Below are 25,557 nucleotides of genomic sequence, written 5' to 3'. Positions count from 1 at the left end.
CTGTAGTTACATCGTGTACTAAGACCTTCGGAAAATTAAAAGATGCGATTTTCTAGGCAGAACTGGCTAGGAACTAGCGTGACGTTGTCATACTCAATTCTAGTCAGAATTTGAGTCTGAAACTGCTCCATTGGGCTGTAATTATAGGGCGTGTTTAAACCGAACCAGGACAAAAAATGCCTCTGCACTCAATTGGATATACCTACAACCAATCAGAGCAACCGAGTGTGCGACTTATGTTTATATGGCGTCTTTTGCAGCCTGACCGAACTGCTAGTTATTTCCCTACAATGAGACTTACATTATGATTATTCTAAGTCTGAGTTAGCGAACATACATCAACACTAGGGCTGCACGATGTGAGGAAAAGTTGCGATGTGCGATGACATTATTTAATGTTGCGATGACGATATGAGTTGCGATAAATATTTTATATTTTTGCATGTTTTAGGGGCCATTTACATGTCGCGCCTAAAAACGTGTGGAAAACGCTAGACACGTCAGTTATTGTCACATGACCTGCACGCTGCACTTGTGTCATTCTGAAAAGTTAAAATGTTTTTGAAAAGCCTGGAAAAACGAGCGCGACCGCGGCGCTTCCAGAGCGCACATACTGCGCGCCTACATTTGAAATAATGAACTTGAGCGCGCAATAGACGCAATATGTGAATCACCGCTTCCACAGTACCTGTGTTTGCGGCGTCATCTCTCCTAAATCCAAAATAATTCCATGATATAGCTGAAGTGAAGTGCTGTTCCTTTTCACCACAAGGTCTTCGTCTGACAACACATTTTCCTCTTCTCTCCATTCTCCACCATCATTTTTGCTAACAGGCACAGCGTCGCAACTGACACCTCACAAATCAATCTGAGCGTAGCTGACTTGGGGGTTCCCCTGATTGGCCTAATAGCATGAATGCGCAAACCATCCGTGCGTCCCAAACTGCCTACTTCCATACTATATAGTATGCAAAGAGTACGAGAAGTAGTGCTTTTCGCCTATTATATAGTATGGAAGTATGCGGTTTGGGACGCAGGGCAAAACGTGATAGGTCAAACGTTTATTACATGCGCTTACCGTTTTCCCTTCATTCATCGCGTCAAGGCTGTCTGTTGCGATGTGTTCATCGCGTGAGTTCATATCACGATGACTATGAAAATTCGATGTATCGTTCAGCCCTAATCAACACCTACTATGTTTACAACGTTTCATTCATATCACAACATTGTGAGTTATTTTCTAAGTCATACAGTCAGAATATCTCTTACCATTCGTAAGTTAACTGAACTTCATCCACAGGCTTCCGAAAAGGAGCTGGCAATGACCGCTAGTTATTATCCACTTTGTCGTGCATGCCGAGTTGCCCATTTTCATTGTGTCCCACCTTCTTAGCGACCATCGGAATCAGCTGATAAATTAAACTTTTGCCGAATCCGGGAGGAGGGACGGCAAAAACATATTTCCGATCAACAAATGTATTGATTGCGTTTCTATGTTCCTCTTTTAAAATCAATGCGCTGTCGATATTTTCGAGAACAGACTCGATGACAGATTATTCATATCTCAATTCTCCAGCGGCAGCCATCTTTGTTGTAAACGGATTCGACACAAGCGCTCTTTGGTGACAAGGTTGATTATGTTACTGTTGATCATCTGTCCATCATTGTATACAGCCCTCCATGACAATTTGATTGGTCCGACAGTTTTTGTTCGAGTATAGTAGCGCCACAACAGAGCGACTCCAGACTGAATTTCCCCAAGTCTACAATGGCTATTCTCTCAAACTGTTGTAATAATCAAGGAGTTGCTGCTGTTACATGGACGCAGCAGGCGTAGTGATATTTCGCACTGCCCAAAAAAAGTCCCCTTGGTTAGTTTCAATACCAGTGGACTATTTTCGGGTAACTACAGAAGAGTCAAGTTTTAAATAGGAAAATATCGAAACTCTTTGGTTATTTTTAGCACGATGCTAATGGTCTAATCAGATTCAATGGATTGTGCTAAGCTATGCTAAAAGTGGTACTGCCAGACCCGGAGTTCAGCTGAATGGATTCCAAAACGGTAAAAATCAAATGTTTAACTCTAGAGGAGCTGGAAAATTAGCATATTTTCAAAAAAAAGTGGAATGTCCTTTTAAAACCCCAAACGTCATCATATCAGTACTATATATTACCAATGAAAAGGACCAAAATGCAAAATATGTTTTACACAGTGAATTTACATATAGACATATAACTTTCGTTTTTTTTCATCTGGCAAGTGTACAGTAGTGTAAATGGCACTACAGTTTTAATTTTTCACTTGAGTTATTTCATTGTAATTCATGTTTCACCATATCTGCATCATTCAGACACCTGACCTTTTAGTCGTTTCTTATCAGAAACTCAATTTTGTCCAGTTCTACTATTTATTTTGGATTCAGTTTTTTATTATCTGGACTAAAGCCTGTTTTCTGTTTGCTATCACCAGAGAGAATTTCCATTTTATGTTGCCTTTATTCCAAGATTGCTGGAAAAATATGTATATCGCTTGCTTGGGCATGGCAGTCGACTGATTGTTCAATATGTACATTGTGTTTGAAGAAATCATACGATCTCAATAAGTTGAATGAAGAATGCAAAAAGACAAGAAAGAAGAACTTCAGACGGCTCTTGCGGTTACGCTATGGTGGAAAGTGCAATACAGCATACTGCAATCTATGCAGGCCAAGAATTGTGGCACTTTATTTACAGTCTAATGGATTTGTAAGTGTATAGGCAGAGACTACAATTGTATTTTTCAGATTATATATATATATATATATATATATATATATCTTTAATATTTGAAATATCAGTGTTACCACTCAAAAAAATATTAATATTATACCATATAACTCTTCAAATCTTCAAATGAGATTCTCTACTACACAAATTAGACAGTAAGGGTCTTTTATAAATGTCAACCAAATTCTTTAAATTATAGGCTCATTAAAAGTATTTTGTTTTATGAATTAATGGTGGCTCTATTTTTTCTAAACCAAAATTGTGCACGACCACAATTTCCAACCATACGGTGGCTGGAATGACGCCTGCTCATAAGCATTTACGAGTAGGCTACAAATCATTTGGCTTTGTTCATATAGAACTGTACAGAAAAATCTACTTTTTATAGGGGAATTTATCAGGTCTTTAAGTGATAGATATGCGTAATATTAAGTTCTCAGGTTTTCTACAACACTAATGTTCTGATATGGTGGATGTTCATGTTTTCTTCATGGAAAGGAGACGTCATTTTGTTTATTTTCTTCTTGCTGTTGTTTTTAAAGAATGTGTCATCACTTGCCTGTGTATGTTTGACATACAAACTTATTCACAATGATAGCTCTGACTGTTGAAGGATGAGCCATCTCATGCATCCAGCTTCCCTGGTGTGCTTTATATGCCAAATAGAGGAAGCAGTCATTTATGAATGACCTGTTATAATCTGTTGTGTGCCTAACTAGCAATTCTTATAGGCACCTCTGACATGGGTGTTAAAGCATCTGTTGTCACTCAGTACACATCAAAAACTGTATAATAACATCAGACGCCATAAACACAAGCAAGATGACACATCATGTAAGTGTTTGCATACTTTATTAAAAGTGATATTCCAGCCAAATATCAAAATTACCCCATGATTTACTCACCCTCAAGCAATCCGAGATACATATGAGCATCATCTTTCAGACGAACACATTAAAAGTTATTTTAGTAGATCCTTGCTTTTCAAAGCTTTATAATGGTAGAACACAGGGATCAGGGAACACCTTCTGACTTTAAACCCCAAAAAAGTGCATCACAGAAGTAATCCACACGGCTCCAATGGGTAAATAAAGGTCTTCTGCGGGTATTCGATGCGATTTTGTTCGAAAAATATACATATTTATACTTTATAAACTGTAATAATAGCTTCCGGTAATGACGCCATCTTGGACTCACAACCTTAAAGAGACATTTCACTTTTTTTGAAAATACGCTCATTTTCCAGCCCCCCTAGAGTTAAACATTTGATTTTTTACCGTTTTCAAATCCATTCAGCTCAGGGTTTCCCGCAGCACATTTCAGTTCAGGCGGCCCGCCTAAGCTTGGAAACCTACCGCCTTAACTAGGTCGTCCAAAAAAATAATAATTGCTTCACAAAAGGCTGCCAAGATTCTCATCTTGGAGAATAGCGCATACGCACACGGCTGAAATGAGAAAGACGTGGTCCGAACCGTCACTGTCTGGAGGATAACTAGCCAGTTGATAAAACATCTCGGAAAATAGCGCGGACGCGCTTCACACCGCAAGCGTGCACGCGTGCCACATGGCCGAAATGAGATAAAGATGTGGTCTGTCATGTCTGGAGGATAGCTAGTTGATAAAACGTGTGTCCGTGAGAACTGTAAGTGGACTTATGTTTTGGGGTTATTTAAGCCTTTTATTGTATTAGTCTATAGTTCTTGCAAATTTAAAGTAAGTTAGCTGGTGATTTTGTTGTTTGAGCAACCTGCTAGCTAGGTTTCACGTGCCTGTTGATTCGATATAATTGTTGAGCGCTCTTGCTCACTTTACTTATGTGCATTATTTACATGCTACAGTAGTTACACTCCTTTAAGATAATGTAATTAATAGTGGGAAATAATCAGTTTTTACAATTTTTGCGCTATATATCATCGTTCGCCTGACGTTCTACAACATCTGCTTTAGTTTGTGTTTATTAACCCTTTAGTTTCACTTCATCACGCAGCTATTCACGTTAGAGGTATCTGTTAAAAACATTTAATTCATTAATAATCTAGTATGTGTTCATTTTCTGTCATATTTTCTTCAAAATTAAGTTTTATTTGAGTGTTTTAAATAAAAATATTTTAATTTTCATCATGACGCATACGCCCCTCCCCTTTGATTGCCACGCCCTCTGCCCCGCCCACTCGCCCAACCCTACCACTTTAACTAAAAAAAAATTCTGTTGGAAACCCTGCAGCTGATCTACGGGTCTGGTGCTAGCCCTTTTAGCATAGCTTAGCAAAATCCATTGAATCTGATTAGACCATTAGCATCGCGAAAAACGAAAGCGTTTCAATATTTTTCCTTTTTAAAACTTGACTTTTCTGTAGTTACATCGTGTACAAAGACCGACAGAAAATGAAAAGTTGCAATTTTCTAGGCAGATATGGCTAGGAACTATACTCTCAAACTGGCGTAATAATGCTGATGTAACATGGATGCAGCAGGCGTACTGATATTACACACTGCCCGAAATTTTTACCCTGCCAAATAGGAAAAATATCGACCTCTTTGGTTATTTTTTAGCATGATGCTAATGGTCTAATCAGATTCAATGGATTGTGCTAAGCTATGCTAAAAGTGCTAGCAGACCCGGAGATCGGCTGAATGGATTCCAAACGGTAAAAATCAAATGTTTAACTCTAGGGGAGCTGGAAAATGAGCATAGTTTCAAAAAAAGTGGAATGTCCCTTTAAAACTATGTTGACCTTTTTTGGGCTTTAAAGTCAGAAGTTGTTTTCTGATGCCTGTTTTCAACCATTATTAGCTTGGAAAAGCAAGGACATTTACTTAACTCCAAATGTCATTGTATGAAAGATGATGGACATGTGTATCTCGGATTGCTTGAGGGTGAGTAAATCATGGGTAATTTTTTTACATTTGCATGGAGTATCGCTTTAAGCAGATGATAAGAATATGTTTGTTTCCTAGGTATTATCTTGTTTCATTCATGATCAGACTCAGTTTGTTTCGTCTATCAACTATGTAACAATTTAAAATATTGCACAAATACGATATTCATACTTTGATAGGACCTGTTGAATAACATCCAAGGACTGGGGCTCAAAATCCATCAATTACCTGTGTAACTTCTTTTTACAAAGGCACAATTTTCTTGCATACCACCAGGCATTCAATTACATTGTTATTTGTAGCATGTTGTCCTATGACTATAAAAGCACCTCCCGTCGTTCCTAATGGGAGATGTCATTGCAAGAAAATTTGGGTCTGTGTGACACTATTAAGTCAGGATGGTATTTGTGAATGCTAAAATAAACTCTGTGAGCTAACAGCTGATGGACTGTGAGCAAGCATGTTTCTCTTCCCATTAACATTTGTTATATATTATCATGGCGAGCGTTTGATTTTATTTTGTTGTTTGAAAGCGAGGTTATAATTTAACCAATCAATGTGTCATCCGTGTGTCATAGCCTGTTCTCCATGCATAAGTGCTACATTGGATTTCTCCCTTCGTTTTCTTCCTCTTTTTTTGTTTGTTTGTTTGTTTGTTTGAACAAAGTTATCTTGTTTCTCAATGTCCATAGACAACTTTAATCTGCAGACAGTTTCTGCACATATCAGCATCTTTGAATGCATGTAGTACTCTGTACAATTATCTGATCACAATACACTTTGTTATGGTACATGTATGTCAACATTTCTGTAAAATAAACCGCATTGTCTCTGTTAAGTCTACTAGCATATGCAGGATAACAAATAAATGTGTAAATAACTCAGATGCGGTCTTATCTTCTGTTTTCATGCAAGCCACATCGTCTCTTTGTAGATCTACACATACAGTAGTAATACAATTGATACTTACATGCCCACTAGGAATGTATTCGGGATAAGCCAGGAGGGTAAGAGGTAGTGCTGGCAATGATAAATTACATCTTTGGCATGCTAGTTCCCTTCAAGAATCCCTCAAAAGCCCAATGTGGGTATATTACCTGTTGGGAATAAAGCAAACTATAGGCACTAAACATGTTTTCAAGAGTGATTTTGTAGGCATTATAGGGCAGTATAAATGTAAGTATTGACTGAATAGGTGCCAATAATTGTGCCACACACATATCTGACAGGATTTAGGTTTTAGTGTTCTTGTTTTGAACAAAAAAAAAAGGTCAAACAAAAATACATTCCTTCACAGCCTGCTAATATTTACCAAGCTTGTCAATATTAGTGGAGTACACGGTAGAATAAGAGCCTTATTCTTAAAAAGTATAAGGATATTTAGTTATATACAAATGAAACACTTACCCGCTTTTGAAGCTACTAAAGTTACTTGAGATACATTTTTTTGAAACGACACGAGGCAATAAAATACTGTAAGTCTAACTGCATTTGTAGCATCTTCATGGCGTAACCGAGCGCGACACCTAGTGGACAATTATTAGCTACACAGTTTGTTGTTGAGGAGGTAATCCCAAGTATTGAAAAACGACTACAATTTTCATATTTACAAAAACGTCTATAATATTTCGTGTTTGTATATTATTTAGCTGCACACTTGTTGTCATGGCAATAATTGGATAATGTAATGCTAACGTCATGACAAGCTAAAGTCAAACATGTGAAAATCGACAGCTTCCTCTGGTCACTTTGTGGTTTTTAACACCCGAGACTATTTAGTTTATATACATACAAAGTTCAACTATGTACATGCATCACAAAATAATCTACCCTCGTACATTTTAATGTGTCTTAAATCCAAATTTGAGTACAACATTTACATTATCTCTTACAAAAATATACTCACCTTTTTCTATGTTTACACATTAGCTAAAATAAATTTTATTGCTATAAAAAATGTTCAAAAACGTAAGAGAAACGATTTAATCAGTTTTCTGGGACAGCAAAATTACAAGTGTCAAGCGTTGAAGCCAGCGCATTTAATTCCTCCAAACCTGCAGGGGTCGCTGTGGGCGGTGCGTCTCATAAACTCTCCGCGTCACAGTTGGCGGGAACTAATGTTGTCAACACAAACACAAACAGCATCTTTTACAGCATGGAGCAGTCACATGAGATGATCTCCAGTACAACAGATTTACATACAGTGGAAGGGATCGTTCAGTCATGGATGGTGGATTATTACTTCACCCAGTTGTGTCGTCTCTTTAGAGACAGATCTGCTGAGAAGTTTCACAAAACTTTAAAAATATTTCAGGGTAACGCGTTTCTACTCTTTTGAAATATTGTTGTGTTTATTAACGATCGAAAATTCAGATTTAACTATATTTTTTATTTACTTTAAAGTTATGTATATGATGTCATTTACATTATGTGTAACGTTACAGCTATAGTGGATGAGTTTGAGACATGCAGTGACAGTTTAAATCATTCATCTCAGAGAACCATCTGTTGTTTCCTTGCGAGAGTAATGGACGGGGAGAAGCTGGGTAAGTTAACCATATTTGTTTTGGTTAATTTTACACATTAAGCAGAATATATAATGTGCATTTATTGTATATAAAGTAATGTTGCTCTCAACTTCACATTTCTAACTTGTACTTGGTGATTGTTATTTATATGCAATCTATTATGTAAATACACTTATTCAGACTGATAGCTGAATAGCTGTGCTTGGTCTTGTCGTATGTAAATACCTACAGCATTATGTGTTTGTGACAGATGTCCACTATGATCGGGATGCTCGCATCACTCCATTGATGTCATCGCTGCCAGTTTGGGACGTATTGGAGGATGTCGTATGTGATCCCACTTTACACGACAGTGTCAGGACTCTGCTGATTGTTCAGGTTATTATGTTTGTGATTGACAGTTGATTCATATTGTAGATGGGTTCATGTAGACACATGCGACTTGTGTTTTGTTGTTTATTGCATTTTTGTGTTTCAGTGTGTTGCTGTGTGTATAAAAAAAGGCAATTCACAGATGGCAAAGGACACTCTGCAATGGCTGGAAAAAGAGACTGCGATACCAGAGGTGCATTTTTACCTGTTAAGGATTAAAGATGAAGTAAATGTGTAATCTCCCAGTATATCTTTTTTCTTTTATGTTCCACAGAAGCAAAAATAACATGTTTTTAATATTATGCATTGCAGAATTGGGCTTAAATTTACCTTTTGTGACTGTCTTAACAGAAACTACATGGAAAGCTTACCACCATTGTGAACAAGAAAGATGCATATGACCAACTTCTGATCATCTTTACTTACAATAAGCTACTGGAAAAAGTTGACACATTCCTTGACACTCAGCAGGATCTTTCCTCTGATTTCTTAGTCGAGGTATAAACTTTGAACCAAAAAGTCGCCCCATCCGATGTCAGATCTCAGGGTTCTTTTTAGGGATGCACCAATACCAATACTGGTATCGGCCTCGATACCACATTTTCTAAAGTACTCGTACTCGTTAAAAGTCCCTCGATACCAGGGATCGATACCACGGTCTGAGAAATGTCTATGTTTGAGCATCGTGTAAGGGGTTAATGCCTCTTGTGTTGTCCAAAGAGGCAGAGTTTACAACAAACTGGAAAACTAGTCCCTTTTGTTAAATTATATGACTAAAGCTGTTACCTGTAAATTTAAATCATGTTAAATCAAGTACTCGGTATCGGCAAGTACTGAAATGCAAGTACTCTTATTCCAAAAAAGTGGTATCGGTGCATGCCTAGTTGTTTTGCTAGTACATCTTCAAGGGAGACAGTCAGTGTTCTCCAAACACTAATGGGCTGCACTGACATTGGATTTAATGTGGTTACCATATATATCGGAGTTTGCCTAATGATTCTTTATAATTGTGGTGTTTTCCTGAGGGTATGGAAATGTAGCAATTAGCTGAATCCTCATTATTCAACTGCCTATTAATGGTAGGAAGATGCTGAGTACTCAAAAGAAGTCAATATGTGTGTGTTTTTTTTAAGGAGGTATTATTTGATTCTGGCACGCTGAATATTGAGTCTGTGTGATGAGCAAAGAAACTAGATTTTGTGTGCTTTTGTTTTAGGCAGCATCGAAAGTTGTTCAAGCGCGTCAGAAGAGATCGGACAAAGCTTCATGTGAGGAGGACAATGGCAAGAAGACATCATCCAGCCCAGAGTCAAAGAAATCAAAAGAGTAATCTCTCTTACCTTTAGGGGTGGTTTCCTGGACAGGGATTAGCTCAAATCAGGACTAGGCCTTAGTTTAATTAGGAAATAACTTGTTTTAACAAACATGCCTTACCATAAACATTACTTGTGTGCATTTTGAGGCAAAACAATGAGCACTGATGTATTTTAAGATATGTCAGTGCAATTTGTTTTTTTAGTTTGGACAGCTCTTACATTTATTTTCTAATCCCTGTATGGGAAACTGCCACCTAGTGTTTTAACCACAGTTGTGGTTGAATGTTAAAGAAAACATTTGATATAACTTAATAAGCAACATAAGTCTTAAATAATAATATGATGATTGATATTTACATGTGAGTGACCCTGGACAACAAAATCAGTCGTAAGGGTATTTTTATACACCATCTGGAAGTTGAATAAATAAGCTTTCCATTAATGTATGGTTTTTGTTGGGATAGGACAATATTTGGTTGAGATACAGCTATTTGAATATTTGGAATCTGTAGGTGCAAAAAATCTAAATATTGAAAAAAAATGCCTTTAAAGTTGTCTAAATGAAGTCTTAAGCAACACATATTAGTAATGATACATATATTTTTGATGAATTTACAGTAGGACATTTACAAAATATCTGCATGTAACATGATCTTTATTTAATATCTTAATGATGGCTGTTGCTACAAATATATCCGTGTGACTTAAGTGATTTTGTGGTCTAGGGCAGTGGTTCTCAAACTTTTTCGGCGTGCGGCCCCCCTCACGTAAGGTCCATTCCTTTTTGGAAAATTTAGGACAAAACATTCCAAAACTTAAGATTTGAAATAAACTAAACATATTAAAGTGTACAATGTAGTGCTGTTAGTTAGTAGCCTTATTTTTCTGAGCTTTAATTACACAGAATTTATAATAAATACATTTATTTTATAAAATGTGATTAACTGGGGCCCCCACGGCCCCTAGTTTGAGAACTACTGGTCTAGGGTCACATATTATAATAAATATAATTTATTCTGGTCACTTGACAAAAATCATCCTCCTTAAGGAAAACTTAAGTGTATAGATGAGCAAGTGTTTTAATGTGAATCATTGCATTTTTTTCATGATTTTTGGGCTTGTGGTGGTGATTTCATATAGGAATGAAGACCCGGGTGATCCAGAGGTGGTAAATATCAGGTGAGGTTGTTGAGAGGCAATTTCAACGTACAGGATATTCAAAAATCCAAATTCACTTTGTAATTGAACACCTTGAACAAGACTCGCCGTAATGATCAAAATCTGACAATGATCTAACACATTTAGCTGTCTTCCATTAATATAATTAAATGCATTCTATCTACCATTTTACAGACCCAAAAAGAAACTCCTTTCAAAACAAATTGAGTTATGGAAACCAGATTCGATAAAGAAAGAACCAAGGCCGCTTAGGAGAAGCACCGTTTGCAGTAAGTTCTCTGATTTGAGTTTTGTTTGCTTTCTGCAGCAGTACAGACATTCTGAATCATTATCAATAATTATGCAGATGCAGTGCTTCTAGTTATACATTTTATCAATATGTGTCCCCTGGGAATAAAACCCATGACCTTTCGCTGCTAATGTAGCCCACTACCAAGTGAGCTACAGGAACACGTCAAGTCTATTTAGGCTTATTGTTTATAACCTATATTAAGTGTTTTCTTTTTTTAACAGGGGTTTCCAGGAGGAGTAGCATCCCTCCAGTAGCAGAAAGCAATATTAGTGCAACAAACCGAAGCAGGAGAGTAAGTTAGTTATCTATAAACACACACAAGAAAACATGTCAGACACAGAGGGTTTTACATTTAAGCTCTTCATACAGGTATATACCACCAAATAGTTTTTTTTTTAAGTCACATCAATGATTTGTTTTTCACAGAAATGGACATCAGAAGAAGACAAGATGCTTAAATCGGGTGTTAGACGGCATGGGGAGGGGAAATGGGCTGTAATCCTGAATGAATTTGACTTTAAGAATCGAACAAGTGTTATGATTAAGGACAGGTGGAGAACTCTGAAGAAACTGCACTTGGCCTGAGTTGCTTATTTTATTTTTTGTATAATTATTTTCTAATTATATTGAGTTCTTGCTTGAAAGTTGTTGTTATCGCAAGCAGTCCTGTTTCATAAATGTATGCAGTTGCTGGAACAGATGTATAGTTATGAATATTCTTACGAGGTTGTGTGTTTTTTTATCTCTTATTTTACTGATTTTACTCCGTTTCGTTTTATTTTTATACAAAGCCAAATTTAATTGTTTTCCAGTGCATTATTTTGCTTTGTTTTCTGTTCTAAAACTAAATAAATGGAAACATTTAAGGCAAACAAACCATGCTAAGCAGAATAACGTAATCTGATTTGACATTTTGAGCTTTATGATAAATATTTGTCCATTAGAGGGCAGAAGTGAGAAAAGGTCAACTTTGTTTTGCCTTTATTCATTTTGTAAATATAGCTTTCAAGAAAAAAGTTTATTTAAAGCAAAATGACTGTACAAACTAATGGGTTTTTAATAAATGTTTTCAGACAGAAAATGAGACCTATTGTTCATTTGTGTGTTTGAGTACAGTATAAGACTGCCTTTCTGTCAAAGACTTGTAGAAGGATCCTATGTGTTTAAATGAAAATGAAGCTGTGTACTTGTGGGCAGGAGCAGTGCTCGAGTTTCTGGACTTTTCTCCACGTTCCTCTGCAGCGGGGGCTTCCTACCGCCTGCCAGTGTAGAAGATCATTCCTGCCAACAACAGAAGAGCATCAAGTACAAAACTGAGAGTTGTGTGGGTGTGAATTCTTAGTATTTATTTACAACAAGACAGTAAAGTAACAGATAGACAAACATATTTCTAAATATATTATTTGATATATAGTTTAATAAAAAACAGATAACAAGATCCTACTATATTATAGAAGACAAAATGTAGTAATTTAGGGAGTGGTTTCCCGGACAGGGCTTTTCCTAGTCCCAGACTACAATGCATATTTGAGCTGCCTTAATTTAAAAATTTCTTGCACTAACATATCTTGACTTACAGTACTGTGCAAAAGTCTTAGGGCACCATGTTACCATTAGATGTGTTGTTTTTGCAATTGTATAGTGATCATATATAATTATTTCTCAGTCTCTTTATTGGAATACAACCAGAAAATACAGGAAATGTGTATGTAGTATTAAAAACAGTATAAACGTATAAGCTGAAGTGTCAAGTATTTGGAGTAAACTTCCCTTCCACTTCAGTAATAGCAGGCAGCTGCAGGATCTCTTAAACCTAAATAAAATTAAATCCTAATTTCTAATTCTAATCAAATGACTTCACGACTTCAGTCTCCTCAAAAAAGCTCAAGATGTGTTTCGTGCAAAGAGAGGTCTCACTAAATACTGACCGATGCCTGAAGAAGACATTTAGTTTTGTTTTTAATTTTGTGTACATATTTCCTGTATTTTCTGTTTGTATCTTAATAAAAGAGTGAAAAATGAATATGGATGGACATTAAAATTTTGCTAAAACAACAAAGCTGGTGGTGGTGGCCTAAGACTTTTGCACAGTACTGTATATCAGTGCCATTGTTTGGTCTCAAGATGCACACACCAGTATTGTTTTTGTAAAGTATGTGTGTAAAAACTACTTAAATGTCCTAATATAACCAAGGCCTAGTCCTGGCTTAATCTAAACCCTGTCCGGGAAACCACCCCTTAATTGTTTTATTTATTTTTTTACCATAAGAAAACTCAGTATAATATATGTGATCCTGAACCACAAAACCAGTCATAAGTAGCAGGGATATTTATAGCAATATCCAAAAATACATTGTATGGGACAAAACTATAATTTTTTTAGGATATTAAGATCATGAAGAAATGTTGTACATTTCCTACCATAAATATATCAAAACACGTATTTATCATTAGTAAAATGTGTTGCTAAAGACTTCATTTTGGCAACTTTAAAGGCGATTTCCTCTATTTTGATTTGTTTACATCCTCAGATTCCAGATTTTCAAATAATTGTATCTCACCCAAATATTGTCTTATCCTAAAAAAACAATCATCATTTGTAAAGCTTATTTACTCAGATGATTTAACCCTTGTGCATTGTTCAAATTTACATCCTTTCGTGTTGTTAGTGGATGAAAACATCCACTAAATTCAACGGCTACAAAAATGTATCAGATGAATATTTTTCCAATTTTTTCATCAATTTGTTAATCAACTTCAGTACTGATCAAAACTACCAAATCTTCACCAAAATTCCATGATTTTAACTCTTTAATTGCTTAGGTGGTGTCACTGATTTGGGAAAAAACACACACAAAATGACCGATTTTCAATATAAAAAGTGATTGTAACCTGGATTTTTTAAAACCTTTTTCACAGTCTTGGGCATGTTAAAGATTGGTAAAAACATTGGCTTTGAAGCATTTTTAGTTTTTGTGTAGCATCAGTTTTTATTTTTTTTTGTAAGTGGCTGTTTTTTCCCCATTGACTTCCATTATAACCACATTTTTTGATTGCAAAAACGTAGTGTTTTATGGAGTATAACCCATAATAAAAGCATATTTCTATGTGCGTGTGCGTGTGTAAAAAAAGATTTTCTGTAAAAACATCTTTCTGAACATCATCTATTATGAACACAAAAACAACTTCAAATAAACTGAACAATGAACTCAATAACACACACACACACGTATACGTGCACGCGCACACACACACACACAATAAAATGATTTTATTATGGAGTTATACTCCATATAACTCAATATACAAGCCAGAAATTAAGCTCTTTTTTTGCACAGGCCTACTAAAGGGTTAATAGTGCCACATGGTGATCAACAGTAAAAATAACAAATTTTACCTCTTACCAAAAGGAAAAAACACCAACATTCAAAAATGCATGATAAAAAGGTGTCATAGCTCTGCAATCAAAAAATGTGGTTATAATGGAAGTCAATGGGGAAAAAACAAAAAAATGAGGGAGAAAAAAAATAAAAACTGATGCTACACAAAAACTAAAAATGCTTAAAGCCAATGTTTTTACCAATCTTTGACACTGTGAAAAAGGTTAAAAAAAAATCCAGGTTACAATCACTTTTTATATTGAAAATCGGTCATTTTGTGTGGGGTTTTTTTCCCCAAATCAGTGACACCACTTATAAACATGGCAATTAAAGAGTTAAAATCATGGAATTTTTGTAAAGATTTGGTAGTTTTGATCAGTACTGAAGTTGATTAACAAATTGATGAAAAAAATGGAAAAATATTCATCTGATACATATTTATAGCCGTTGAATTTAGTGGATGTTTTCATCCACTACCAACATGAAAGGTTAGTAAATTTGCCCACGGTATATCGTTGAGTTTTTGAAAAATTTCAAAGCATTTTCTTAAAATATATGTAAATATAAGATTTGTCACTAAAAATCATTAAATTTGATAAAACAGGGAGAAAGTTATGGCCAAATTAAGAATAAAAAAAAACTTGCAGTGGATGAAAACATCCCCAACAACACATAAAGGTTAAAAAATAACCTATATGACTGGTTTTGTAGTCCAGGTTCACATATATGCCTTTACATCTGACAGTATGAATACACTACCTCTCAGCTAGGTTACCGTCTCCTTGACAACTCCAGCTGTGGTTGCTCATGGCTGGAGGTTGACAAGCCACACAAATGGTGTACCCTTCTCTCATGTACTGCATCCAGCGGGTGTACGGTCGGTTCTCAACCATGCACTGTGGTGTGAGAGACTCCAACTTGAACTCCATACAGAATCTGTGAACAGCATTTGCTTTGGTTTCTTATGTTCAATACAAGAGCTGTTGATGTTTTTGTATGCCAGAGTATGTGATCATTACGTTTCTAAGGAGGAAGATGCATTAAAAGTGTTTTGCATTGTAAGTCAAAATTAAACTGCAAAACAGGATATTGTGTTTTTGTTGGATTGAATAGACAGGCTTCTCATCGTGAACAGTGTCTTTGTGTTTGTTAAATCTACGGTGATACGTACCCAGCATCCACCGGGGCCCCATACAAACCGTGTGTTCGGCCTTTGCTGTACTCCATTGTGGTTATAAAAGCTGCTCCTGAAATGAATCCAACACATTTTTTATTTAGTCTCCAACTATAAATTACAACTTTTAACAGCTCTAGATTTTCTGTTTGTACCCAGAATCAGCAATTGTTCTGATGTATTGCATACCTCGAGTCTGAGCACAAAACTGTCTCTGATGGTCCTGATACTCCATACAGCCTGCCTGTTCTTCAAGCTTTGGACAGACCTGACCACTGTTTTGGGGCTCAGTCTGAATACTGCGTCTTCGAACACGAAACGAGGGCTGGCACGGTTTTTCACATCCGCTCCAGTGACTCCATTCGCTCACGACACATGGCCGAGCTAAACGCATCAGAGAACTGATACGGTACCAACATCACCACGTTTACATATGGTTATATAGGCCTACTTTACATAACAACATTGTTTTCTGTATAATGTAAAGATCATGCTATGAAAATATTAAGTCAAACATTGAAATCAAGGTAAAATCAAACTTTAATGCTCCTAATATTCTAATATTAAAATCTCAAATATTACTTACCAGGGCACTCTGTTGGATAGTCAAAACAACAGTCGTTTGTTCTGACACACCCGTCATCACAATAGCACGTCCCGTAGACTCGATCCATCCTCCAATCCGTAGTAAAGCAGGTGCGATCGGCTCCTTGGCAACACCTTCCCAAACACCCGCCTTCAGCAAAGTGGTATATCCCAAATAAAATGGCCACAAACAGCCAGGAATTCTGCTCCACTGACAACAACCCCATAACTCCCCCAAAAATATACCACTGCAAGTTTTAAAAGGTGCAGCATTCAGTTCTCGTTGCCGTGTTTGGTTCCTCATACACACATCGCCGCGGGTCTCATTCCTAGATAAGAAATGAAACAGTCACAGGTGCTCACAGGTAAAGTTATTTCTACTTTCTCTTGCTTGCTCGGTTTGCACAGGAAAACACGTTTACAGAGAGCTCAAGCTATAAAAAAAGAATTATTTTGTAGTAACCGCAATAGCAAAATTAAGTGTAATACTCACCTGTATGTCTATGTCCTCAATCCAGTACACAGGGCACAATCTGAGAGGAAAAAGGTGGGGAAATGTTGTTTGAGTGAAGGGTGTGTGTGTGAGTTTTCACTCTCTCTACTGTTCTTCTGGCATGCCCACATCAAACAGATCCCAGATCAGTGCCCAGACTGTTTTCACTGGACAACAGAAGCTTGTACAGGGGAGAAACAGTAGGAGGAATGTGAACATTTGGCGTCGCTCCAGTTTAAAGAGCCTGGAGCCATGCACAGTCCTGTTAGATGTCACAACGCATTTCATTTCAAAATCTCTCCAAACAGTTAGTGTTTATCAAAGACAAGTTGGTTAATTAACTTTGGTATGTCTGCTACATTTCCTCTTTAGAGAATTAGGTTGTTGAATTAGTTTGTATCTAATCAGTACACTTCACAGCGGTAACATAATTGAATCAGAAACAGGATCAGTGTGGGGTTTATTACCACATGATGGCACAAAGTTTCAAAAACAAAGGTTTTGCAAAAGCCAAATAATTTTAATACTTTAAAAATGTACTTATGGTTAAAGTGTTAGATTTATCCAGATAGCAGAGAGACTGGCAAATAATGCTTTATGTTGGGACAATTTCCAGTTTTTGAAAAAATATAGGCGGCTATAATTTAATTAGATTTTACAAACTTAAAGCATTATCATATCGCATTTTCCTAAATGTTGTGCAAATTTTGCATGTACTAACCAAAAATTTATTTTATTGCTATCTTTGGTCATTTTTTTTTTCAGCTTGAGTGCTGCTTGTTTTTACATTTATTTGTAATAAATGCTGTGTAATCAAACTAATCTACTACGCATCAGGACTACATTGTATAACTGAATGTATTGTCTATTTCAAGCATGTTGAAAACTTTAAGGACCACTGTGGTAGGGTGCTGTGGGTGGTTACTAATGGTAACTACTACATGTGTATGGCATGGATGTTGTACTGATAACTGCAGATACATTCTTATGCACTGCAGAATGCTGATCATCATCACACAGACAAGGAAGCCATGAAAGTTGAGAGAAGGGCCAAATTTTTCTTGTGTTTTTTTACACATGAATGAAACAGTCATGCCCTCCACATGGAACTCATACTAATATGGAGAGGAATGAGGACCTGAGCAGGATCAAGGGATTTATGGGATATTAGTGAGAATTAATCTGAAGGTGATCTGTTATGACTCTTTAACAAGTACAAAAATCCTTTTTACTGACAAAAATAAGAATGAGACATACAGACCACTTATGAAAAATGAATTATGAAAGAACCTCAAATCAACTCTTTTATTGTTCCTTATTCATTTATTTTACAGTTGTTCATTATTTATAATTAATTACATAGTACATACTATACAAACACATCCAATTTAAAGGTGACATAGAATGATTGAACGGAGTATTTATCCTTGTTCTGTGATGTGACATGTAGACAAAATCTTTTTGTTTGGGTCTGTATTGCCTTAAAACCTCTCTCAGATAGCTCTATTAGGGTGGGGGATTTTAAACAAGTGGTTTTGCACCTATTTGGCTCCCTTTACTGGTTTAACTTGCAATCTCATTACTGATTGGCTGACTTTGCTGCCACTCAAAAATTGTAGCCAATTATTTTAAAGTGGAGGGGCAGTTAGATGCAGTGGCGGTCCTGGCTAGATTTACGCCCTGGGCGAACCATCCCTTCGCCGCCCCCAGAAAAATTTTTTGCCCCCAAATCCCGCCACCAACATGTATTATTTTATTATATATAATCTTAAATACAAAAAGGTAACAAGAACAGAGAAAAACAAGATAAATAAATGTAATACAGTACACACACACACACACACACACACACACACACACACACACACACACACACACACACAAACAAACACACATGTCTGTTGGCCATGGCTGCTGTGGAAGTATCTGACTCCTCATTTTTGCCAGTGGGTGCTCTAACTCCAAAATATTTCAGAAGTGCCCCTGAATTTACAATTAATATACAATATGTAAGTTAGATACACTTACATCACGCATCAGTTACCCAATTAAAATGACCATAACACATATTTTATTAGTTTATAGGATGTTAACAAATGCTAAGCATACACTACAAATTATTTAAAATGCTATCACTGTGTAGCTTACAAAATGGCATGTCAATTTATATTAGAAGTTATTTAAGTTCACATATAGCGTATATAGCAATAAAAAAGGACACAGTCAGGAGGTCTGTGTGAGTTTGCACTTGTTGTGTTGCAAACACAAACTAGACTGTGTGTTGCCTATGGGTGAATTTAGTTGCATGACATGGTGCCTCAATTCTAATAGTTGCTAGTTCAGCAAAACTAAAACCAAAAAAAACAGTCGTGTTCTGTGGCTAATAGCAACATATTAGCAAGAGGGCGAGCCGGCGAGGCTAATATAAATAACGTTAGCCTATTTCCTACTTTCACTCACGTCGTCACTCATAAATCGGCATACCTTTATCTTTATAATTTTTCCTCATCTTCTTTTCTTCTTTTTCTGATCTGGGCAACTTATGGCTTCTTTGGTCTTTTAATTCGATCCATGGAATGATGACGATGAAGACTCGACATCATTAACTTTGCATTACATTTTGCCAACAACATCCGTTCGCCCGTCAATCAACCGGTGTCACGTGACGTGAGTCACGTAGATGACTCTACAGATTTTTTTTTCACAAAATCCAATTGATAACATGTTCGTAGGTATATGGGTCTATGTTAATTTTAGGAATGAAAAATACAATTTATGTGGAAGCAGACGCAGCAGTTTGTGTTGTGTGGCCTCTGGCCTGGGATCAGTCTATCCCTCGCTCGCCCCCTATAAGGCGAGCGGTTTGGAGTTGCAAGTTGGCCCGCCCCTTTCTCCCGTGCCTCTTCTGACACGCACACAACCTGTGTATGACTCTCAGCACTAACTTGACATGGAAATGAGCGTTAGTCTAAAAAACCGCTTTGATGTTTTTTTGTTTTTTTTTTGAATGCGCTCGTGCGCCCTCACGTAGATTGCGCCCTGGGCGTTCGCCCACATTGCCCATAGCAAAAACCGGCCCTGGTTAGATGCCTGTGATGTCATAAGCATCAGTTTTTCAGATTGGGCCGTTTTCTGGCTGACATTTCTAAAAGAGGAATTTCTATGAGACTCAGATGTTTAGCATGTCTAGCACTTTTTGTGTGTTCGTGAATGCAGGTAGACTACCATTATTCAACAAAGAAAAGGTGAAAATGTTTTTTCATTCTCTGTCCCCTTTAATAATTTGTATATTTGAATCAACATTTCTGCATTATAATATGCACTGTGTCACTGTGCGTTCACACTAGAAGCGGAAGAGGCAGCAAGCTCGAGTGATTTATATGTTAGGTCAATGCAAAGATGCGAATAGGCATTCTGCGGCGCTGTACGCGTTTCTCACCTCAACGCTCAAACGCGTTTTCCGCGCAAGCTGAAAAATCTGAACCCCTCCCATGATGCAAATTTCCGTGTGAATGTCTCGAATTACTATAAATTTCATGTGCTAATGAAGCGAGTAAACTCAAAATGTTCAAGCGTCCAACTACGCGTCAATAGTATAACTGAAAGAGAATTATGTGGGGTCATGTCAATGTTATGCTTATACCACAGGCCCATGAGAAGATTTATACAAACTGCAATGTGGTTACCAACCACTGCAAAAAATTACTAAGGCAAACTATTCCTGTTGAATTGGTGGCATACTTTGACTAAGAAGGCAGCATTAGAAGACTTTAATATGCTTGGTGTGGGAAACTGATGAATGTGGAAGAGAAAAGAGAAAGATTAAAGCTCTTATGGGACACCAAAGCAACAGGAAATTTGATGATTGTGTTAGTTTTACTACTCAGATGAAACCCACTACTTGGCTAAGAAATTTAATGGAGGACATTGAGAATAGCATTAGCAGCGCAAATGGTTTATTTCTTAGGGAAAACGGCAAGTTTGGATAACAGCATCTACCAAATGCATACATATAATTTAAACATTGTTGATGCCTTAATTTTCACATTTATACAATGAATTTCATTGGTGGTCTCTTCTCTCAGACTGTATATCAACATCTGTACATCTCTTTATTACGTCCTAAGCCCATACTGTAGTGAATAAGCCTTTGTATTATTTCAGAATTAATGCACTGTATTTCCCTTGTACGTATAGTAGACTCAGTTTAGTGTTTAATGAGTGACTCATCTCTTGATTATTCACACAGAAACACATTTCCATTTGTCCAAGCAGGTGTGTTCTCACTGTTTGCTTTGTTGTCAATAAAGAGATCAAAGAGTGTGTGTCTACACACTATTTGTCTTAGATATCTTAACTCTAAAAATGCATGTATTGAGAGGGTTTATATGAAACGTGAGGCACAGTGGCAAAGTTTCATTTACTATGAGAATTTCATTTTATGCAGTAGGCATAACATGCAATAGGGGTATATAAATTATATATTTTTTGTTTAGATTGAATATGTTTATGCTGCTACAGTCAGTACAGATAATCTAAATGCATGCCCTTCATGAATGAACATGAACACTTTATATTCATGAACACTGTCTAAAGCAATAAAGGGAGTAGACCAAGAAATCAATTAGATATTTGATGATATGAAGAGCTCAAATGCAAAAGCCCCTAAACGCCCCCTCCATTAAAAATGGGATATTAACCGAATGCTTTGGGCACATATTTGCTTGCATGCACTTAGAGGGTTTTGCAACAAAAGACAGTCAAATTTGTTAAATACCAATGACTAAACTGTGAAAACAAGGCATTTCAGTTACTGACTAATAACCTTGTCATTGCCATTTAAGTGAAACTACACCTAAACATAAAGCCTGATAAAAAAAAATGCTCATTTACAAGAAAACATGTTAGATGCACATAGAGGGTTTTGCATCTGAACTCCTGTTAATTCAGGCTTTTAGTTGAAAAAGGATATTCGATAGTGATGTTAGCCTGAAAAAAAGAAGAGAGTTGAAAGATTATGAAGACAATTTAACCATTTATAATAAACGTAAGGATGTAGGCTATATTAGAAGTAAAATATATCCTATTAGAGCAGCATTAGCCTGACATTTGGTTTTGCACTCATCAGATAGAAAACTAAACTAAGAAGGTTTCTTTCATGTAATACAGGACATATTGATGTCACATGATATCAAAGTCACTCTTTGAACTGGACCTTGGTATTCAGCCAAACTGTTCTATTGAGCTGACTCTCAAAACTCTTGCCAAAATTTGGGCCTTTTCATTTGTGGATTTGGCTGTGATTGGCTTGGGCACAGTTTCCATTCTCAGATTCATGAAGATAAGACTTGGACACTGTCGACTCTTTGTAAGTGTATACTTATACTGAAGCATATCTTTAGCTCATGCAATGAGGACTGATGGTCATTTGTCTGTACTTAATATTTGTATTAGCCAAGTATCTTGTACCACAGGGGCACATGTTTCCTTTTATTGTTAGATTTATAGTAATATACACTCGCCATCCTAATTTTAAATAATGTTTATTCCTACCTTGTACATTTACATTTAGGCATTCAACAAATGCTTTTTACAGCAAAATGATCTTCTACTGATTAGAAACTGCATAAAGTGTTCAAGTTTAAAAAAGTAGCAATTTTCCAAGAGTGCGAGACAGGCTGGTTTGGGGTGTTTTAAATCAAGTTTAGCTAAAATTTGACAGACCTCTTGTGTGCAGATCTGTGGCAGCCTTATATTACAGGACTCTTTCTTTATGGTTTGTTTCAGGTGAATTTAAAGTAAAGTTAAAAGCCTGGGAAATCAATGAAAAAGATAAGCAATCTGGAATGTTTAAGCATATACACTGTTTTATTCAATTTATTACAAATTTTTTAAGGTAAGTGGTCGCAATCAATTTATTTAATCTACACAAAAAAATGTGTTTAAATGTAGCTTAAATAAATTGATTGCAACCACTTACCTTAAAAAATTTGAGTAAATTGAATGACATTTTTTTCTGTGTATAGCCTGCTTTAAACACTTTTGGCCACTATTCAGACATTAAACATGATCCTTAAAGGAATAATCCATTTTCTTAAAAGAAAAATCCAGATAATTTACTCACCACCATGTCATCCAAAATGTTGATGTCTTTCTTTGTTCAGTCGAGAAGAAATTATGTTTTTTGAGGAAAACATTGCAGGATTTTTCTCATTTGAATGGACTTTAATAGAGCCCAACATTTAATACTTAACTCAACACTTAACAGTTTTTTTCAACAGAGTTTCAAAGGACTATAAACAATCCCAAACGAGGCATTAGGGTCTTATCTAGCAAAACGATTGTCATTTTTGACAAGAAAAAAAAAGCACTTTTAAACCACACCTTCTCATCTTCCCAGGTCCTGTGATACGCCAGCGTGACCTCACGCAATACGTCATTACGTCAAGAGGTCACAGAGGACGAACGCGAAACTATGCCCCAGTGTTTACGAGTGTGGAGAAAGAGGACCGTTCCTACGTTGTTGTATGTCAACTGATACTAATTAATGTCTTTGTGTCAGTTTATTGTTTACAATGGTCTGCAAATGTGTGTTTCATATATGTAACACGTGACCTCTCTATGTCACTACGCATTTACGTTAGGTCACGCTGGACTGGATCTAGACGAAAAGTTGTGCTTTAAAAGTTCATATTTTTTTATTTTTCTTGTCAAAAATGACAATTGTTTTGCTAGATAAGACCCTGAGATAAGATCTGGATTTTTTTTTTAAATTGACTATTCCTTTAAGAAATGTGTTAAAGGGATAGTTTACCCACAAATGAAAATTCTTTCATCATTTTTTTTTTATTCTGATGAACACAAAAGGAGATATTTTGATAAATGACGGAAAGCACACAGCTTAACCATTGACTTCCATATAGGAAAACAAATATTATGGAAGTATTGTAATAAATAATGAAGAATATATTTTGATAAATTATAGTAAGCACACAGTTGAGTTAATCAGCTGTGTGCTTACCATAATTTATCAGAATATCTTCTTTTGTGTTCATCAGAATAAAAAAACTCATATAGGTTAAGAACAACATGAGGGTGAGAAAATGATGACAGAATATAAATTTTGGGTGAACTGTACCTTTAAAGGGGCGGTGAATTTGTCGATTTTATTGTTTTATACTGTTGCCTGATGTCTACTTCTGATGTCCGCGTGGTTTTTACATTCAAAAACATCAAAAACAATAAGTAATAGGCTATTTTGTAACATAGATTAGTGGCTGTCTGGAGAAATGGTTCGTTTGAAGGGGCGGGCCGCATTGAAGACCTGGACGTAAACACCCACTGCTATGATTGGACGGCTTCATTCCCCGTCATTACATGTGGGGAAATGTTTTAAAAACATTAATGTGATAAAAATAGCAGCCGAACACAAATATGTTTGAGCCACAAAAGATTCTGGGTGCTAAATATGATACACATAAATGACAATACGTATATTAAAGTAGAAACAAAACTCGACGTGACTAAATTACCGTATACAACACAGTAAGCGCGCATCAGAATCTAAACTGCGGCTAATAAATCCTTATCAATAACTTTGTATAATTCGATTGTGCTTGTGAGGTTGCTTTTACATTCACGTAATGTTAAATACCACAGTTATATGATAAAAAATAAGCTTTGTTGAGTGTTTGACCTTTCAAACGTAACTCGTCTAAATTACCGTATACAACACAGTAAACGGGCATCAGAATCTAAACTGCGGCTGATAAATCCTTCTTTATAAATAACACTGTATATTTCTACCGTTAAATTACAGTCGTGTTGTTAAGTGGTGTATCTTTATTAATCGTTTAATGTTTTTAGTACATTAAAACAGTCAAACATACGTGTTTAGACACGGATGTTACAACAGACATATCAAGCGATCTCTTCTAACAAAGCAATAGTGAAACGCAGTAACTTAAATAAAGTAAAATGTCTTACTGTGTATAATGCTGTGTCATTGTTGTCAGATCCAATATAAGTGGTGCTTTTAATCACAGTCTCTCTGCAAATCCAGCATCGACTTCTTTGCAAATAAATCCGTGTAACCAAAGTTAACAAACACTCCCCACACGAGCTGGAACTTCTTAAAGCAACACCAAAGAGTTTTGGCTCTTTGCTCCCCCTACAGGTTAGAAGCGTAATTGTCCATTACCCACTGTCATAAATACTGAGGCATAGCTGGCTCTGATTGGATTGTAGGTCTGCCGTAAAGCAAGTTTTTGTAGTATTCACTCGGACTACAGGACCACTACCCGACGTTTGGAAACTTCTTTAGTGCGGTTTTGGCCGATAGAGGGCTGCAAAGCGAATGTGAAAGTGCTGTTCACCCTGTTTAGAGTGGATGAACGACTGAAACTGTTTTGGAAGCGTTATTTTAAGGTAAAAAAAACTCTTTGGTGTTGCTTTAAAAAGCAAACTTTTTCCAGGCATTTAATGTTATGTTCCAAGCCTCCGAATTAAAGTATTTAGCTTCTGTGTTGTTCCCACGCGGTTCTTCCACAACCGAAAATGCGTTTCCAGTCTATCATAACAGATCACCGCGTC

General features: G+C 36.4%; 2 protein-coding genes across 2 annotated transcripts; one reads left to right on the top strand and one right to left on the bottom strand.

Annotated features, from left to right (window-relative positions):
• The first annotated feature begins 7,774 nt into the window (after positions 1 to 7,774).
• Positions 7,775 to 12,417, top strand: terf1 (telomeric repeat binding factor (NIMA-interacting) 1). Its single transcript, XM_065294949.2, has 10 exons — positions 7,775 to 7,961; positions 8,091 to 8,192; positions 8,425 to 8,552; positions 8,653 to 8,739; positions 8,898 to 9,044; positions 9,763 to 9,872; positions 11,003 to 11,041; positions 11,216 to 11,310; positions 11,555 to 11,625; positions 11,760 to 12,417. The coding sequence occupies exons 1-10, from the start codon at positions 7,802 to 7,804 to the stop codon at positions 11,916 to 11,918; spliced, it is 1,098 nt and encodes a 365-aa protein (XP_065151021.1). The 5' UTR covers positions 7,775 to 7,801; the 3' UTR covers positions 11,919 to 12,417.
• A 59-nt stretch (positions 12,418 to 12,476) lies between these two features.
• LOC135785484 (somatomedin-B and thrombospondin type-1 domain-containing protein) lies at positions 12,477 to 17,296 on the bottom strand. Its single transcript, XM_065294950.2, has 6 exons — positions 16,966 to 17,296; positions 16,474 to 16,801; positions 16,077 to 16,271; positions 15,885 to 15,960; positions 15,473 to 15,649; positions 12,477 to 12,614 (listed from the first exon to the last, which is right to left on the bottom strand). Exons 2-6 carry the CDS (start codon positions 16,697 to 16,699, stop codon positions 12,497 to 12,499), a joined length of 792 nt encoding a protein of 263 aa, XP_065151022.1. The 5' UTR covers positions 16,700 to 16,801; positions 16,966 to 17,296; the 3' UTR covers positions 12,477 to 12,496.
• Positions 17,297 to 25,557: the final 8,261 nt, after the last annotated feature.

Source organism: Paramisgurnus dabryanus, chromosome 22 (genome assembly GCF_030506205.2).
Source record: "Paramisgurnus dabryanus chromosome 22, PD_genome_1.1, whole genome shotgun sequence".
Lineage (NCBI taxonomy): Eukaryota > Metazoa > Chordata > Actinopteri > Cypriniformes > Cobitidae > Paramisgurnus > Paramisgurnus dabryanus.
The sequence above is the reverse complement of the archived record's forward strand: the minus strand, read 5'-3'. Positions and strand labels throughout refer to the sequence as shown.

Coding starts and splice junctions, on each gene's coding strand:
- LOC135785484 (XM_065294950.2), bottom strand. CDS start 16,699: ATGGGGTTGTTGTCAGTGGAGCAGAATTCCTGGCTGTTTGTGGCCATT. Junction 15,650..15,884: donor GGGGCCCCGGTGGATGCTGG/GTACGTATCACC, acceptor TGCTGTTCACAG/ATTCTGTATGGAGTTCAAGT. Junction 12,615..15,472: donor GACGGTAACCTAGCTGAGAG/GTAGTGTATTCA, acceptor TGTTGTTGGCAG/GAATGATCTTCTACACTGGC.
- terf1 (XM_065294949.2), top strand. CDS start 7,802: ATGGAGCAGTCACATGAGATGATCTCCAGTACAACAGATTTACATACA. Junction 9,873..11,002: donor GAGTCAAAGAAATCAAAAGA/GTAATCTCTCTT, acceptor GATTTCATATAG/GAATGAAGACCCGGGTGATC. Junction 11,626..11,759: donor CAACAAACCGAAGCAGGAGA/GTAAGTTAGTTA, acceptor TGTTTTTCACAG/AAATGGACATCAGAAGAAGA.